At 43.8% G+C, this 16,912-nt stretch overlaps 1 protein-coding gene across 1 annotated transcript; it reads right to left on the minus strand.

The window, feature by feature from the left end:
• Positions 1–1,137: 1,137 nt before the first annotated feature.
• Positions 1,138–5,184, minus strand: SSTR1 (somatostatin receptor 1). The gene has a single exon (XM_036029008.1). The coding sequence runs from the start codon at positions 4,734–4,736 to the stop codon at positions 3,564–3,566; it is 1,173 nt and encodes a 390-aa protein (XP_035884901.1). The 5' UTR covers positions 4,737–5,184; the 3' UTR covers positions 1,138–3,563.
• Between the last annotated feature and the right edge of the window lie 11,728 nt (positions 5,185–16,912).

Here is a 16,912-nt window from a genome sequence, read left to right on the forward strand (position 1 = left end):
GCAAAGGGCAGAGAGGTCCCCTTTCCCAAGGACCCCATCCCTTTCTGCACTAGGGTGCCTAAAGCCTCTTCCCCTTCACTCTGAAGCCATTTGAGGGATGAGAGAGGAAGAGGAGGGCACCAGGAGACTGTCTAAATTTTTTCAAATAAAATTTTGAAAATTTCTGAAAATGTTTATTTAAATTATCAGCCCAATTGAATGTTTAAATATTTATTTATTTATTTATTTTTCTCCCAGCTAGCTAGTTGAAAGGGGCTTGGAATAATGTTCAGATTAGTTAAAACCAAAATAACAAAATATTTTCTTTGCACATCTAAGTTATGAGTTCAATTTGCCACCTTGCTATAGCATTTTAAAATAATAAAAAAAGACAAAAGTCCAGCTACCTTTATTTATATGGAGATAATGTATAGAACTATAAAGCCTGGAATTACAGGACATTTGAAAGTATTTGAAGCACACTCCCCCTGCACCCTGTCCCCCACCCCCACCCCCACCTCTAGTTCTGGAATTACTGATATAGGCTTCCTGGCAAGAGTGTCCTTTCTACTCGCTTTGCTATGAAAATAGAACTGCTCTAATAAGTCTTTTAAGTCTGTTTTAAAAATACTTTCCAAGTACCTTCTTAAAAATTCTTCTAGGAATGAAAATGATTATCCTTGAACAAAGCATAACATGTCTTTCTTCTCTTACGTTGAAATCTCTCTCTCTCCTTCTCTTTTCTTCCATTATGTTTCCCAGGCATGTAAATCAGCAATTACTTAGCTCTCACAACAAAGTCTCAGGTTGTAAATGAGGGCAGACATCAATTTAATCTGTGAGACATTGAGATATCATCAGAGTTCATTTGGTGACAGCAGGAAACCATAGAGAGTGCAGCCCAGTACACTGCTTCCTATTTGTAATCACTCAAAGTTTGTTTTTCCCTCTCCCTCTCTAAACTAAATGATGTTTCTTAAAAAGAAAATTCAAGGTATAACCTCAATCTTGGTGAAAATTTCCAAAGATAATCTGAAAACTTTCTTCTTAAAATCTAAGTGAAACATTAAGCAACCAAGCCAGTGTGCATGTGCATGCATTTTGTTTTGTTTTGTAATCTGTTGAAACAGTATAATTCAAATGGCAAAGTCAGACAACTTGAAACAACATAATGCACTTGTTTATTTAATTAATATTACAATGACAACAGGTTAAGAGCACTAGATTTGTATTCTCTTCAGAGGTTAATGGTCAAGGTTTTGATTTGTAAATTTCATTGTCCTTAACCATTAAAAGTCTATTTTCCAAAAGAGCAATAATATATATTATCATCAAGGGACAGAACTAAACTTTCTGAATTAGGGCCAAAAGCAACTTTGTTCATTAGTTTAATCTAAACATTAGGGACACTTTAACTCTTAGTTACTGCTTTCAGAAAAGCACAATGATCTTAAAGCAAGTAAATATACAGAAACATCTTTTTCCACAGTGGCTTCAACCATCGTGTACATGTCAATGATAGAACCTGAGAGCTCCCTATCAATAGTTGTAATACACTCTGGCTTACTTAAGCAATCAACCAACAAACATGTATTTAGTACCTACTATGTACAAGCCAACATACTAAAGCAATACAGGAAACACAAAGAAGTAAAATTATTGGTCCTTGCCCTACTCAGGCTTCCAGTGTAGTTGGTAATATTAAACACAGACACAAATTACTTTCAATGTCTTTAAAAGAATGATGATGTGAACAGGACTGTATGTTCAAATCAGCTATGCTGAAAACTAGAAGAAGCAATGACATAACCAGGAACATCCTCAACACGGATTACAGTCTAGTCTGCATCAGATTTCTCAACTCCAAGTTTGATGCTGCTTGAGTCTCCTTATCTGAACCGGTTTTAGCCAGCCTCACACCTGCCACTATATTTGGGAACTGTTTCATGGACTCATGACAATGGAGCAAGATAAACAAACATATATAAAATATGTCATATATATTTATATATATTCAAATCATATGTAGAGTGATATTGAAAGCAAGGAGTACAGGAATTTCCACTCTGCGTGAGAAATCCATGTAATCATTTTTTATTCTAAGACAAACCAGAAACTAATAAGAAAGTATGAAAAAAATCTCCAAACTTCACTGGATACAAGCAAAAATAGAAAGACTAGAGGAAAGGACATCTAAAGAAGGTCCAACAAAGCGGAGAGGTTTTGAGCGGGCCTTGGGGCAAGAGGCCCTCCAGGTCCCCTCCCCACTTCACTCCCAGTGTCCTGAAGAAAGAAGCCCTGGCTAGGCAAGTAGAGAAAAGGAAAGTCGAGACGTTTTCAACCAGCACAAATAAATAAATGCATAAATAAATAAATATGCTAAACAAGAAAATAAGGTATTAGGCCCCGCTCGAAAGGCGGCAACCCTCAAGGGCCGGACAGGACGGGCCCACTCTCCAGCCTGCAGGTGGCGGTGACACAGTCAGGATTGGCAGCCTCTGGTAGGCGCCACCCAAGGTCCCGGCCCTGGTGCTTGGTCTTCGAGACAAACCGGAGCAGGAAACTGAGTCTGTTGTTATGTTACTCTCAGATCTGCACCTCCAGACGCTTGAGTGAGGGAGAAAACCTACTGTAGTTGCAGCCACGCTCCCACGCGGCCCTCCAGGGAAATTGCGACTCGCCTCCCTCGACCTAATGCAGACAGCGTCCCAGAGTGCTGGTCTTCGAAACCTCACGTGCCGGCCGTGAGCCAGGCTGGAGAAGGTGGTTTCCATTACAGCTCCTCTTCCCTCTCCCAACCTCAAATCTAAAGCCTCCTTGGTCCTTGTTCTCAGCTCCTTTGGGCTCCACATAGGGGACTGAATGAGGACTGCGCAATGCCTGGGGTTCGAAGTGCGGGACCGATTTTACTAAGCACCTGGCTCCGCTCTGGGTGCAGTGAGAGTGGAGGGGCTCGGTGAGGGGTGCATCTTCATCGGAGAGTAGGAGAAAAGACAAGCTGCCTCGTTTATTCTCAGGTCCGCCTTCCCTAAAAGTAGAGCTGTGCACAGAGAAAGCTGTGTTTCGATACTCCGCTAGGGGCACCAGGCAGAATCCCGCAAGTGAAGGGGTGGCAGGGCGGGGCTGAGGGCCAGCTGGGACTCATCCCTAGGGAAACCCGTGGCAGTAACCGTGGCTCGGCTTAAACAAACACAGAACGGCTGGCGGGGCTGAGAGTCAGCCTGAGTTAGCGACGTTAATGAGTTCATGATCTGTACCTGCAGGACTTGGCGGAAAGAAATATCAGAGTTACAGAGTGGGGAGCTTGGAGGGTGCAGAAGTACAAGCGCAGTGTAGGAAAGAGGGGGAGTAGGAAACAGTGGAGAAGGGAGCCCTCAAGCCTTCCCAGTTTACGAGCAAAACGCCCAATTCCACCTTCGTCGCGAACATTTCTTCCAGTCTCTCAAGCCCCAAGCATAGAGTCCTAGCCACATTTTGCCCCATCGTACCCTGGTCCCTAGGATACTTTCACCTCTCACAACTGGCCTCCCTCTCTCCTCATCCTCCCCCCTCCCTTTGCGCAGGGCTCCTGAGTGGCCCCAGGCTCAGAGAGTCGTGATCCGGGACGTGCAGGTGCCATTACGGAAGACGGCGCCCGGCTCCAGGTTCTCTGGCTGAAAATCCTCCACGCTGTAGGCGCGGCTCTTGAGGGCGGTGGCGTAGTAGTCGACCGGCTCCTCAGCGGCGTTGTCCATCCAGCTGAGGCACAGGATACGCTGGAAAGAACGCTTGAAGTTGTCCGAAAGAAAGCCGTAGAGGATGGGGTTGGCGCAGCTGTTGGCGTAGCCGAGAATGACCGACAGCTGGCTCACCGTGGCGTCGTCCTGTTCTGCGAATACATTTACCAGCTGCACTACATAGAAAGGCATCCAACAGATGACAAACACCATCACCACCATCATCACCATCAGGGTGATCTTACGCTCTGAGCGCTTGCGCTGTTGCCAACCAGCCTTGAGGGCTACCATGCGCATTTTTGCGATGATGAGCACGTAGCACAGGCAGATAGCCCCGACGGGCAGCAGGAAGCCCATAAGAAATGTGTACAGCACGAAGCCCACCAGCCAGCGCTGGGCTGGCTCAGGCATAAGCATGTTGCAAGCCACCGTGCCATCACTGTTGGCCGCTGTGCGTGAGAAGACCACGATGGGCAGAATAACCAGCAGCGATAGCACCCACACCCCCAAATTCACCACCTTGGCCACGGTGGGCCGGCGGTAGCGTGCTGCTTTGATGGGGTGCACCACGGCCACGTAGCGGTCCACGCTGAGCACAGTCAGACAGTAGATGCTGGTGAACATGTTCACTGCGTCCACACTGAGCACCAGGCGGCAGAGCAGCGCGCCGAAGGGCCAGTGGCGAAGCAACGTGGAGGTGACTAAGAAGGGCACGCTAAGCATGAGCAGCTCATCGGCAATGGCCAGGTTGAGGATGTAGATGTTGGTAGCCGTTTTCATCTTGGCGTAGCGCAGGATCACATAGATGACCATGGAGTTCCCACACAGCCCCACCAGGCACACCACCGAGTAGATGAAAGAGATGAGGATGGCGCTGCCCTGGCCCTCGCTCAAAGTCCCGTTCTGGGACGCATTTCGCCCCGGCTCCTCCATGCCGTCCGCAGCGCCGGCCCCAGGGCCCCTGCTGCCGCCGTCTTCGCCACAGCTGCCCGGGCCGGGGCTAGGAGAGGAGGGAGAGGAGGTGGTGCCATTGGGGAACATCTCAGCTGATGGGGGACGATGGGGCTGCTAGAGCTTGGGCACTCTTCTCGAGCCCCCGCCGCTTGCGCCCTCACTCGGCACCCTGACCGACTGCCCGCAGCTCACAGCCGCCGGGCGCCTGAGGGTAGCGCACAGCGGTTGCAGGGAGCGGGGCTTTAACTCGTGCCAGCGGGGCGCATCGCCCAACCGCTGCCTGCGCGCAGCAGCTTGCCGCTCCTAGGCTTCTGGGCTCCTGGCCACGCGCGAGCCTGGAGAGGGAAGGCAGGGAGACCGGTGCCTTGCGCCGCACAGCCATTAACTGGCGCGACTCTGGGCTGGTGAATGATTAATAAGCACCACCAGTGCGTCAGCAGCTACGAAAGGGAAGGGGGGAGAAAGAGGGCGGAAGGCAATATAGGAGGCTTATCACCCCCTCGCCTATTTTTTTTCCTTCTAAGTCTTGCGCTCGGATCAACCAGAACAGTTGCTAGCAGTTGCTTCCGGGGCTCCCCTGCAGCACCCTTTTTCTGCCCCTTAGGAGGACCTGGGGAGTTTCTCCGACTTCCTGCGGGGTGGGTGCGAACCAAAGGTGTAGATTCTGTCTCATCCCACCTGGATCATATCCAAAGCAAAGACTGAAGCGGACCCCAGGCATAGATAGGTGTCTGGAGTTCGTCTCAGTTACCCTCAGCTGGTGCCCCACCCCGAGGGAACCCTAACTCCACTCCGGTCCAATTATCTCGGATCCAAACACCCACGTCCTGCCCCCGCTTGCCCTGCTTCTCAGACCCGCAGCAGAAGCTCCTAGTTCTACTTACCTAGGGCGCACTACCTCCAGACCCACGCGGAGATGGCCGGTCCAAAGTGCTGTGCTGTCTCGTGGCGCAGTGACGTTCTTTCTGCGGTCCAACTCCTGTCTTTGGGAGGGACCCCAACACAGGCGCCCACGCAGATACTCTTGGAGTCACGAAAACTGGCCCTAACCCGGGAGCCTTGAGAGGAGGGACAACAACAGCCCGTGTGATAGAGGTTTCTGCGTTACATCACAGCAGGCAGCTCCTCGCGAGCGCGAGCGGGAATGTTCAGGGGCCTGAGTAAACCACGGCGAATCTTTTATTAAAGCGTGTAGTGCCCAGAGCCCCCTTGACTCGCAGAGGAATGTCGACTGCCGAAAGGAGGGCGCGCGGCAGGGAGCGCAGAAGGAGACTGAGGCTCGCTCCAGAACGTGCCAGGCTAGGTATTGGAAATCCATCTAGGTGTTCACGGGGGAAAGATACGGCTGCGCCGCTAGGAAAGGCTCCGCCTGCGTCCCTGCTGTACTTTGTACCCGAGGGAGAAGTGTAAAGACCGGGCGAGCAGGAATGACAGCTCTTCTAAGCCCACGCGGGGCTGGTCATACAGGTGACCAGACTTGTCTTCAACTCCAGGAATGGCCGGATGACCTTCGAGTCTTTCCCATGAGATGCTAGGATTTCAACCTTTTCCGAGACCTCTGGACCTGAGACCCGGCTCCAATTTAAGTGCCTAAACCTTTAAGATGCAAAAATCAGGCAAGCCCAAACTATATATCTAGTTGAACTATTATCATTTTTAACAACTTCTGGGACTGCCCACCATCCCTAGCCTAGGCTCCCTTTAGCTTTTCTATCGTTTCAGTCCAAGGAAGAAATCCCTCCACCCAGCTCCGCTGTTTCAAGATCCCTTCCAGCCTGTATCACGTGAAACGTGCAGGTACCCAGGAAGGCTGACCTGCAGCAGCCTAGCGCTGGGCCTCTTTCAAGCTTTGCTTTGTCTCCAGCTTCTTTTTCCTCCTTCCTCTCAACTGGAGGCACCCACTGTACTGAGAGCCTCAGCTTTCCCTCCATTAGTAGATTTTTCACTGAGAAGAGGCAAACTTAAACAGAAACTAAATCACATTTGTATCACAGTCCAGAATGCAAAAACGTATGCAGAAGTTGAAAAAAAAAGTACAATTCTTATTGCCCCCTTGCTTTATCAGGGTCATCATTTATGTGTGTTTTAGTTCTCAAAACTAAGTGCTCTGACAGGGAAAAAATAGCTTTTGTAGTGTGTTGGTTATAGCAATCAGAGATAAAATTAATGATGACAGACTCTCATAGGAATATGTGCTATGAACACTGAATTATTAATGCAAAATGTGCTAGGAAGGAATTTGAAACCTCATAAGACCCAATCTGTTTAATTCATTGCTTTATCTAAACAAATTGCTTTATCTAAAATGGACTGTAGAATTGGTGGTTAGTTGTACTTAAAAAAAAATACAGCACATATGGAGATAAAAATGAACATTTGTTGGGTTTTTCAAAATGGCTTTCCCCCCAACCCCAGAAAAGCTTTTTTACAATACTAGCCAAGACTCATAATAGTTCAGATGCCTCTGTGGCAATCACTGACTAAAGACACCTGGCTGTTCCTCAGGGGGCTGATATTTCGACAGTCATGATTTAGACACCTGGGTGTTAATCATGCTTGCTTTAGCGGGGACTGGGTGATGGGAACCAGTAAAATAGCTCTGTTGCTCAAAATCTCATATGTTCACTTTGCAGCTCATCTTAGGAAAAGCTCTCCATTTCGTGGTAGCATCATATATAAAAGGAGAAAAATTAAGACCTGATATAAACATGTTTTTTCAGTTTCTGAAGTGGTTTCTATGATTAATTATTTATCCATAAAAAGAGATTGACAATGAGACATAACTTTTTACCCACTAGGGTCGCTATAATTCTTTTTTTTTTTTAAAGAAAGCAATAGCCCTGGCTGATGTAGCTCAGTGGATTGAGTGTGGGCCTACAAATCAAAGAGTTGCCAGTTCAATTCCCAGTTAGGGCACATGCCTGGGTTGCCTGCCAGGTCCCCAGTAGGGGGTGCTCAAGAGGCAACCACACATTGATGTTTCTCTTTCTCTCTCATTTCCTTCCCCTTTCCTTAAAAATAAATAAAATCTTTTAAAAAATAACAAATGTTGTCAAGCATGTGGAGAATGGGAAACCCTTATATGTTGGTGGTGGGAATAAAAGTGATGCAACAACCGTAGAAAATTTGGTGAGTCCTCGAAAAGTTAAAATAGAATTGCCATATGACCCTATAAGTGGAATTCACCTACAGGTATTAATGCCTCCCTTCCCCCCCAAAAAAAAATTGAAAACAGATATTTGAATAAAAACTTGTACTTTAATGTTCATAGCAGCACTATTTATATTAGCCAAAAAGTCAAACAGCCCAAATATTCATCAACTGATAAATGGACAAATAAAATGTAGTATGTCCTTACAATAGATTATTCATCCATAAAAAGGAATGACATACCAGTACATGAGACAACATAGATGAACCTTGAAAACATACATAGTGTAAGGTGACAGGTCACATATATTGCATGATTCCATTTATAGCAAATGTCCAGAATAGGCAAATCCCTAGGGACAGAGCAGATTAGAGGCTGGCAGGGATTGAGAGGAAGATGGAATGGGGAATGACTGCTTAATGGAGATGGGATTTCTTTTGGGGATGATGAAAATGTTCCCAACAAGACAATAGTGGTGATTACACAATATGGTGCACGTACTAAAAGCCACTGAGTTGTACACTTTAAAAATGGTTAAAATTATGAATTATGTGTCATGTGAATTTTACTTCAATAAAAAGAGATTGAGATGGATATGAGCCATGCAGTGTTTTCAAATCTTTTCAGCCATGTATTCCTTAACATTGTATTTGTGAACTAATTCATGAACAAACAAAACAATCAAGCAAAAGGCAGCACTTCAGGGCTAAACATGTGATTTGCAGTTGTTTTTAAATTACATTAAGATCAAGAGCCCAGTGAGGAATCCACCTTCCCCTTAGACCTCCATTTGATGTAAACGTTTTCTAACAAACGCGACAGGAATGCTAGTGCAGCAATGGGACTGTTGTGATGTGGAGGAAACATGGCCTATGAGAAGTCAGGACTCCACATCTTCCTACTTTATTTAAAACTTTTAAAAGAAATTTATGTATCTAAAGAATGTAAAACCTTGAAAAGATTAGCATAAGCTTGCTCTTTCCACAGCAGTTACTAGTCCTCCAGTCCTCTCTTCTTTGGTTACTATCTTTCCTATGCCTCTGTGAGAGGAACACTTCTGGATGTGGTGAAAGAAAATGGCTTCCAAGAAGGGGAGAAAGAAAAGTCCTACATTAGGAAGTTGCAGATTCTTAAGCAGACTGATTTTCTTCCCCCATCTCAATTATCTTCTATAAGCTACACTTCCCTGTGCTGTTATGTACCAGGTGCCTACTTTGATTACTGTATTTATCACACTGTGCTGTGATTTTTTGTGCTTATCTGTGCCCCCTTCTAAATCTGTAAGTTTGTTGATAACAGGGGCTATTTTGACATCACTATATCCTCAGCACCCATCAAAACACATGGAAAATTGCCCAGTAACTCTTGGTTTTATGTTTCCAAGGCATTCCATGAATAGTACTTCCTTTTTTTCTAGCCCATAGCAGTAGAGGCAAAGAAATCAACTTGGGGCCTCTTGTAAGAAAAGCTTTTAATATTTGTGCAATATCATCTGTAATAATACTTTCTGCATTTAAATCATTCTGAATAATTTCAATTTGCATGCCCTATATCAACAATTTGCACACTGATGACTCATTCATTGATCATTCTTGGTCTTAGATTTCTTGGCTGAGAAATGGCCCTGGAAAATGGGTAGTACATACTTTAGAAGCTAATGATGGTTATTTAATAGTACCATGCAGTGTGAAAGCCATTATATATGGGAGATTGTTTCTTTTTAATTGCAGTTCTGAGTCTCAGTTGGTTGGTGGAATAGTAATTATCAGAAGCTCAAACTCGACATCTGTCAAAATCATTATTAATGTGATTTCTCCATTTGGAGCCTCTGGTGATCCTCAAATGAGCTCCTCTAATCCACGCCACTGGTAAAGGGCCGGCTGACACCTGGGATTAAAGGGAGCACTTCCGGGAACATAGTCTACCCAGCATGATCAGAGCTGTGTTCACAAACACCTGGCAGGGCAGATGGGCTGCAAAGGGCAAGCACCACTCAGCAGTATGGCCCACAGCAGAGGTATGTGTCACTTAAGGGCCATCTGCCACTAAGCAGTTAACATGATGACAGTCTAATAAGAAAGTTACCATAGTGCCAAAGTGACCATAGGGCCCAGGAACAATCCTGGATTTCATTTCCCAGGGATGCCCCATCACCTCATAGCAACCCGGTAGCCTGTGGTTGAATTCATCACCACTCTCAGGAAACTCGCCCTGGCCCGCTGATTTTCATGTTGCCTCCTCTGTGAAACTGCACGACAGAGTCTTTTTGTACTTTCAAAGAGATACTCAGTGCAACAATTTCTTTTTTTCCCTGTGGATTCTCTGCTCTTAAATAATATTTCTAAGGATGAGAATTCAACAATACAGGAAAGTATTCATTATTATTAATGCATGAATAAAAGCAACCACATGTTACCTACATTATTTTGAATAGTTCTTATGGGCAAAGCATTTTTCTGTAACATAGTCTCTGTTAGTCAAGGATTTCAAGATCAATTTCATTAGTTACAAACAATTTTGCCAAAAAAAATTTGAGGGCATTTTTCTTTTTAGCAGAAACTACCAAAAAACATGTTTTCAAAGTCACAAAACCATATTCTTGTTTCTTTTGATTGATGTTCGATTTTGAACACGTACAAGTCACCCATTCTTTCAGAAAGGGCTGTTCTTTTGGAATGGGCTGTATCTATTGGTCAGCTTCACCAGCTAAGGAACAGCCAATGTAAGCAAAGGGCTGGATGTGAGAAGCAAAGCTGGTTTTGTAGATGAAAGCTATGTGGTCATCTTTATTCTTTAAAAATATAAAAGTTATATTCTTCTTATAAAAAAGACATATATAGGGTGATTTAAATCTATGGGGCCATCATAACACCTGCCATAATGCTACTGCCTCTGTGTTCCATTTTCCATATAGGCAGGAGCCTTGGCACATGCTCCATCAGCCAGAACACTGCTCTGCTTAGATGACATGAAGCAACTTAGATGACTGATCTTTTCTTCTTTTCCATAGTGAAGGTGGAGTTGGTCAGTAGTGAGTCTGTGTTGAATACATCTCTGTCTTCCACTGGAGGTAGGAAGAGAATGGGGTGCAGGGTCTGGGAGCTGTGGGCTCAGAACCACTGGGAGTAGTCCAGGAAGGGAATGCCGGGATCACCCACTCCTTCTTGCTGAAGGCGGCTGCCTCATGCTCGCCACCACGAGTCCCTACCTCTGCTCTTCTTTCTCCACACAGCATAGGATGGCACTTTGTCCTTGAAGAAGCAGCATCTGTGACAACCTGACCTTCCCTTTCCTGTCAGAAGAGGGAGATAAGAAGACAGCACAGTCCAGGCAAGCCACTTCTAGATTAGGAAGTCACCATTTTTAGTTGACTGCCTGGATGAACTGAAATTTTACTGCTTATGTACTGGTTTCTGATACTGTATCCTGTGATTTAAAAACAAGTCATAGAAGCAAAATTCAGACTATAGTAGAAATGGCTTAATTCCAAGTTGTGTTGTGTGTGATCACGTTTTTGCCACCATATCTTAGTGAAAAGGAATTAGAAATTAATATCAGAACTCTACTATTTATGAATAATATCCTTTTAATCAAAACCAAGTAATTTATTCATTAGTTTAACACATTAATTGAGTGTCCACTGTGTGGCAGGCACTGTTCTGGGCACTGGAGATACAGTGACAAAGATTAGCTAGTTTCCTGTGGAATTCTAGTGGGGCAGAAAGAGAGTAAACGTTGACACCTGGGTAGCATAATTGCATTTTGTGCTAAGTTCTAAGAAAAAAGGTACCGATGAGGGGCCAGAGAGTGTTAGGGAGGTTGGGTTGGTGTCGTGAACCTAGGTTAGACCGAAATGGAAGGGAAGGAGTGGGTGCTGGGCAGCCCTGAACAGAAGGAGCCCACATCTGGCAAGGTGAGTTCCAGCTGCACATGTGGAGCCTTGGTGCTCCTGCTGACACAGGTGTCAGTGCGCTGATGTTACATGCCCACATCTCTCCTTTTTCATTTTACTTTTTTGCCTTCCTAAAGTAATAATATTTTAGAGAGCACCTCTAGATTTCATCTAGACTGCTCTTGGAACCCGGTGGACCCCCACCCCTGACCATTTCTGTCAATATTTCCAGGGCAAAAGAGAGCAGATTAGGTAAGCAATTGCCTTTGTAGAGTGCTGCTTAGCAAGCTTTTCTCCTTTTGGGCTGTGACCCTGTTATAATGTGTCTGTTTGACGACAAGGGAGAAAAAAGCCAGGAGTTCAACCTAAAACTGGGAGAACTTCAATAAAGTACTTACTCTTTTCTCAGAGAATTGGGGAAGGGTCCTGTTTTTCTTGAGTGTTGAGCACAACCACTCATGCTCTGCCTTATCCATCAGAGAAGAGTGTGGGAACCTTGCGCTTGTCTGTGAGAACCCCTGCTAATGTGCAAACTGTTTTCCCTCCACCAGGATGTAAGAAGCAAACAAAAAGTGCTGCAGACAGGAAATGTATGCAAATGAGTAAATTTGATCCTGGAAACCAGAGGAAGGAAGGATGGCTAGTTGAGGAAGAGGCCTGGGTGAGGAGGGACAGCTTCAGGCACTGGTAAGACAAGTGGGCTTAGTGTTGTCCTCTACCTTATATGCAACTGCTCACTGTAACAATTCTGGTTTTCAATCATCCCATGTTTCTCTCATTAGTGGTAGTGTAAAATCTACCACAAGTTACAAGGACCAAGCTGTAAATAACTAATGATTTATTTCCATCTCACCTCTCAGAACGTACAGAACCTGTGACTCCCTGTCTGGAGGTCACACTCCAGGCGCAGTGTGAGCTGAGTGCAGGGCAGTTATGAACACCTCTGGGCTGGAGGGGAGGCAGAGAGGTGGCTGGGAGAGGATGAGGCAGAGGAGGAGTGAGTTTGACCGTGGGTGGGGGGCGGAGGTACCTATACTCATGTGCAGAACAGAGCCAGTGGTGGAAATTAAAGTGGGATGGGCTGCTGGTGGGGTAGGTTCCGGTGCAGAGCTCATGAGGAGTACTGGAGTCTAAATCCTAATCGTGCCGAGGCATGGTGAAGGTCGAATGAGAGGATTTATAACTCTCAATGTAAGCCAGCCAAACAAACCCGTTGGGTCTTTGGGACAACTTTCAGCATGAGTGTTTGACCCAGGCCACTGAGGAGATGAAGGGAAAATGTGACACCAGCCCCTGTATCCTTTCCTGCCCATCCCCTCTACACTTTCCCATTCCAAAATAAAGCTTGCCTCTTCCTCTAGAAAAAAAAAAGTATTATATAAATAACAATTGATGCAAACAAGTAACAACACAAAATGTGGTTAGGGCCCTTGGAAGGAAGGATGGGGAGTGGGAGGTTGTGAGGTGTTATGGAATGTGGTTGGCCTGATGATATCTGTGCCCCAAATATGCCAGTAAACTATTGGCTATTAACTTTAACAATGAAAAACTGGATGGGGCAAAGGAGCATTAAATACATTTCTTGTATTTAATACAATAGAATAGTAATTCAACACTAAAAGTGATGTTGCAGATGAATTCTTATTGACACAATAGAAACATTTAAAACATTAAGTGAAAAAAAATCTGTTTTAATACCATATGAACCCTTTAAATAAACACACTCCCCAAATAAGCATATACAGTATACACATAAGCCAGAAAGGATGGCAGCTGGGTTATGAATGTTTTTATCTTCCTTTTATATATACGGTAGAGATTTTTCTAATTTTTTTAGTTATGAGTATGTATTGCTTTTTAATTAAGTTAAAAATAATAAAAATTTTTCTTGTTAATTTAAGAAAAGACTCCAGGCCATAAAGTGTCTGCTCTATTTAATGAAGCATTCACTGATTTAGTTCCTCCTTAATTATTTTTCCTTTCAGAAAAAAACCCTAATACATTTATTATAGAAATTAACATATTGTGATACAAGTGAAATAGCAAACAAAATGTATTCAGCAGAAGGTGGGAGGAAGAACTGAAATGGAACTGGAGTTGCTCTTTCTTCCAGTCAACCTGTGTAGCCCCAGCGCCGAGCGGCCTTGAGTGTCCGAGCTGGCTGCACCCATCCTTTGGAATTACTGTGGTGAGATGCTGTTTGTGACACCATGGTGTACTTGTTAATGACAAACTTTGGGTTTGAACCACATATTTCCCATGTATTTAACCTTGTGTAGTTTTCTGAGCTGTCTGTGCCTCAGTTTCTTCTTTCATAAAGTGAAGATAGTAACACATCTACCTGATAGGGTTGTCAAAAGGTTAAATATGTTCCAAGGGGTTAGAACAGGGTCTGGTATGCAGTAAGTACTATGTAAATATTAAGCTATTATAAAATAATTTCTAAAGTATAAATTACAATGTAACATTAATTTTAATCAGTCTAAAGAATTTAAGAAATTTGTTTTTCCCTCTTGTTAATGAACTCAATTCAGGAAGTCTAGCATTCATTTATTCTGTGTAAGAAATATTTACTGAGCAGTTACTCTGTGCCTACTACCTGTTCTTTCCTTTTCTTCCTTGTCCGTGCAATCTCATAATTCAGCACTGTGAACTATGTTCCACTTACAGGTTTTCAGTACATGTCACAGGTTCAGTTAAAATAACTCTAAAATGTTAATCACCTCTAGCAACATCATACCAAAGTGAATGCAATTTATCCATGTCATAAGGCTCTAATATGGGCTGTACTCATTGACTCAAATAACCCAGTTGTTTGAATGTTACACAAACATAGTCTGAGTTTGCTGTTACTTTCTTTTTTTGTCTCAATTTCCAATGAGACCCCCAACCTCCCAAGCTGATAACTATAGTTGAAAAATGTATTTGCATTCTAAAGAAAAGTGCTAGTCCACCCCTATGACCCCACCACCCTGCTCCAGTCTGTATGTAAGAGTAGAAAGGAAGGTTGATGGAGATTACCTCCCTAAGTTTCCACAGTGCTGTGCAGTTCCCTCGCATGGAAGATGGAAACTGGGCTCCTACCGAGTCAATAAAGCATGGGGGCTTCCATAAAACCACTTGGAGAGCTTGTGAGGTGTTCCCTGAGGTTGGTAAGACATAGAGACCAGTACCTGATTCTTACTTGAAAATTTAAAGGTGAGCAATAGACCTGCTGGAACTTCTTTGCCTGATAAAACAAAGAGAAAAGGCTACAGATGGAAAAAAGCAGAAAGTAGGGCAGAGGTGGTGTTGCGCATGAGCTGGAATGGACAGCACTATAGGCAGACAGGTGGGAGCACCTTGTTGGACTCACTCTGCCTGACAGAGAGACAATCTCAGCAGGAAGTTTGTAACAGAAGGGGGAGCTGGCACAGGATATTGGGCAAGACACAAAGTGCTCAGTGAGAGGTCTCCAGCCAGGGATGGGGTTGTATGTGCGTGATGTGAAGAACTCACTAAAGACCTTCCCAAGAGAAAGAGCCGCTCCCAGAGGGCACCATTGCACAATTATAATTGCACCAATCAAGGAAGAGCTCTCCTGTCTGTTAAGGCTCTTCCTTCTCCCTGGCAGGAGCCAAAGACAGAGAAAGGAGTGAGTGAAGTGAAGAAATAATAAAGAATCCAACCACTCCCCTCTTTCCTACTGTAAAACCCAAGAATGAGTCCAGCTGAAGCTGGTACAGGGATGAGGAGCTTTAAAATGAATGAGAGATTCAAGTTTCCATCTAGAAAGAATTGCTTTTCATATGTCTGAAAATGAGGCTGTTAATATTTGAAAGTGAATTAATAGTTATGGCGTCTGTATGCACTAAGAATTTCCACCCACAGTTTTGGGTGGAAAAGGGTTTATTTAACCCTTCCAATCACGCTATGAGGAAGTTTGTAGTTACTATCTTTACTTTGCAGGTGAAGAAACCAAGGCACAGAGAAGCTGAAGTCACACAGCTAAAAAAAAATCAGAACTCAAATTTGAGTAACGATCTAGCTCAGAATCTATACTCCTAACCACCATGCCACATTTCTGTAGCCTTCCCTCTCACTGAACTCACTCAAAGGGTTGTTTTGATATCAGGAAATTACATGAATGGCAAACATGTCCTTGCTGTGACTTCTGTTTTCCTCAATGAATCCAACAATTCAATTTTCTCCTTTATTTATGCTGCCTAAGCATTTAAAAGTAACATTAGCCCTCAATTAGAAATTTAGAATGTTTTTTAAAAAACCTTAATCTTTGTAAACTATTATCGCAAGGAATTTAAGATTAATGAACCATTGTTACATCTGTGCCAAAGGAAATGCATTTCTGTTAATGGCTGACCGCCATTTATCAGTTCTCAATATGTGGTGGTCAGCACTGTATGTGGGCAGCTCAGCACTCCCTTTGCTGAGTATTTCTGTGCGGTGTTTTTTCCTGCCATATTTCTGTGCTGTCGTCAGGCCTCACGTTTGCCCCAGCTCCAGCAGATGTACAGCAAAGTCACTAGACAGAGGAGGAAGGACTAAGAGCTGCTTTAAAATTTGTACTGATTCCATGAAATTACAGCCAAAATGTGTTCACAAGAAAGTGAGAGGAAGTGCTGCTGAAACAAAATCAATTGAAAATAAATAAATTCCCCTTCTCTAGAGCAAGTGCAGGTGCATTTCAAGTGGTCTAGGAGCTTTGCCCTTGGGCCTTTGGTGATTTGACTGACAGCTGTAATAAGGATGAAAATATACACGTGCCAGATTCACTCAGATGGGGGCACATTCTTTCCTAATTGAAACACCATGCCTCTCTGCACTAAACAATTAAGTGATAAATTAGCATTTTTAGTCCATAAAAATGCCTTAACTCAATAGAGGGTAGTCATATAAGAAAAAAAATTATAAAACTCAATATTCTTACTTGTGCATAAGACTAGAGTAAACAAAGATGATTCTACTTTAGTATTTGTCTTTTTTGGCTATAGGAGTATAAATAATTGCAATGTTTTCCTCTCTAAACTTAGAGAGTGAGAGAGATGATTTTCACATCTGCAAAATGTTTGCACCTATTTAGTTTCTTGGAAACTAAAGTTCTATTCTGGTTCTAGTCTAGTCTAGTTCTATCTGTGAAAACAAGTGCTCTTAAAATCCACCAGGGGGAGATTGTAACATTGAAAACTTCAACAGAAAGTTTTAGATTTGATGTGGCTGCAT

This window comes from Phyllostomus discolor, chromosome 1 (genome assembly GCF_004126475.2).
Source record: "Phyllostomus discolor isolate MPI-MPIP mPhyDis1 chromosome 1, mPhyDis1.pri.v3, whole genome shotgun sequence".
Classification (NCBI taxonomy): Eukaryota; Metazoa; Chordata; class Mammalia; order Chiroptera; family Phyllostomidae; genus Phyllostomus; species Phyllostomus discolor.

Bases quoted from the DNA above. Each gene is read 5' to 3' on its own strand.
- SSTR1 (XM_036029008.1), bottom strand. From the start codon at position 4,736: ATGTTCCCCAATGGCACCACCTCCTCTCCCTCCTCTCCTAGCCCCGGC.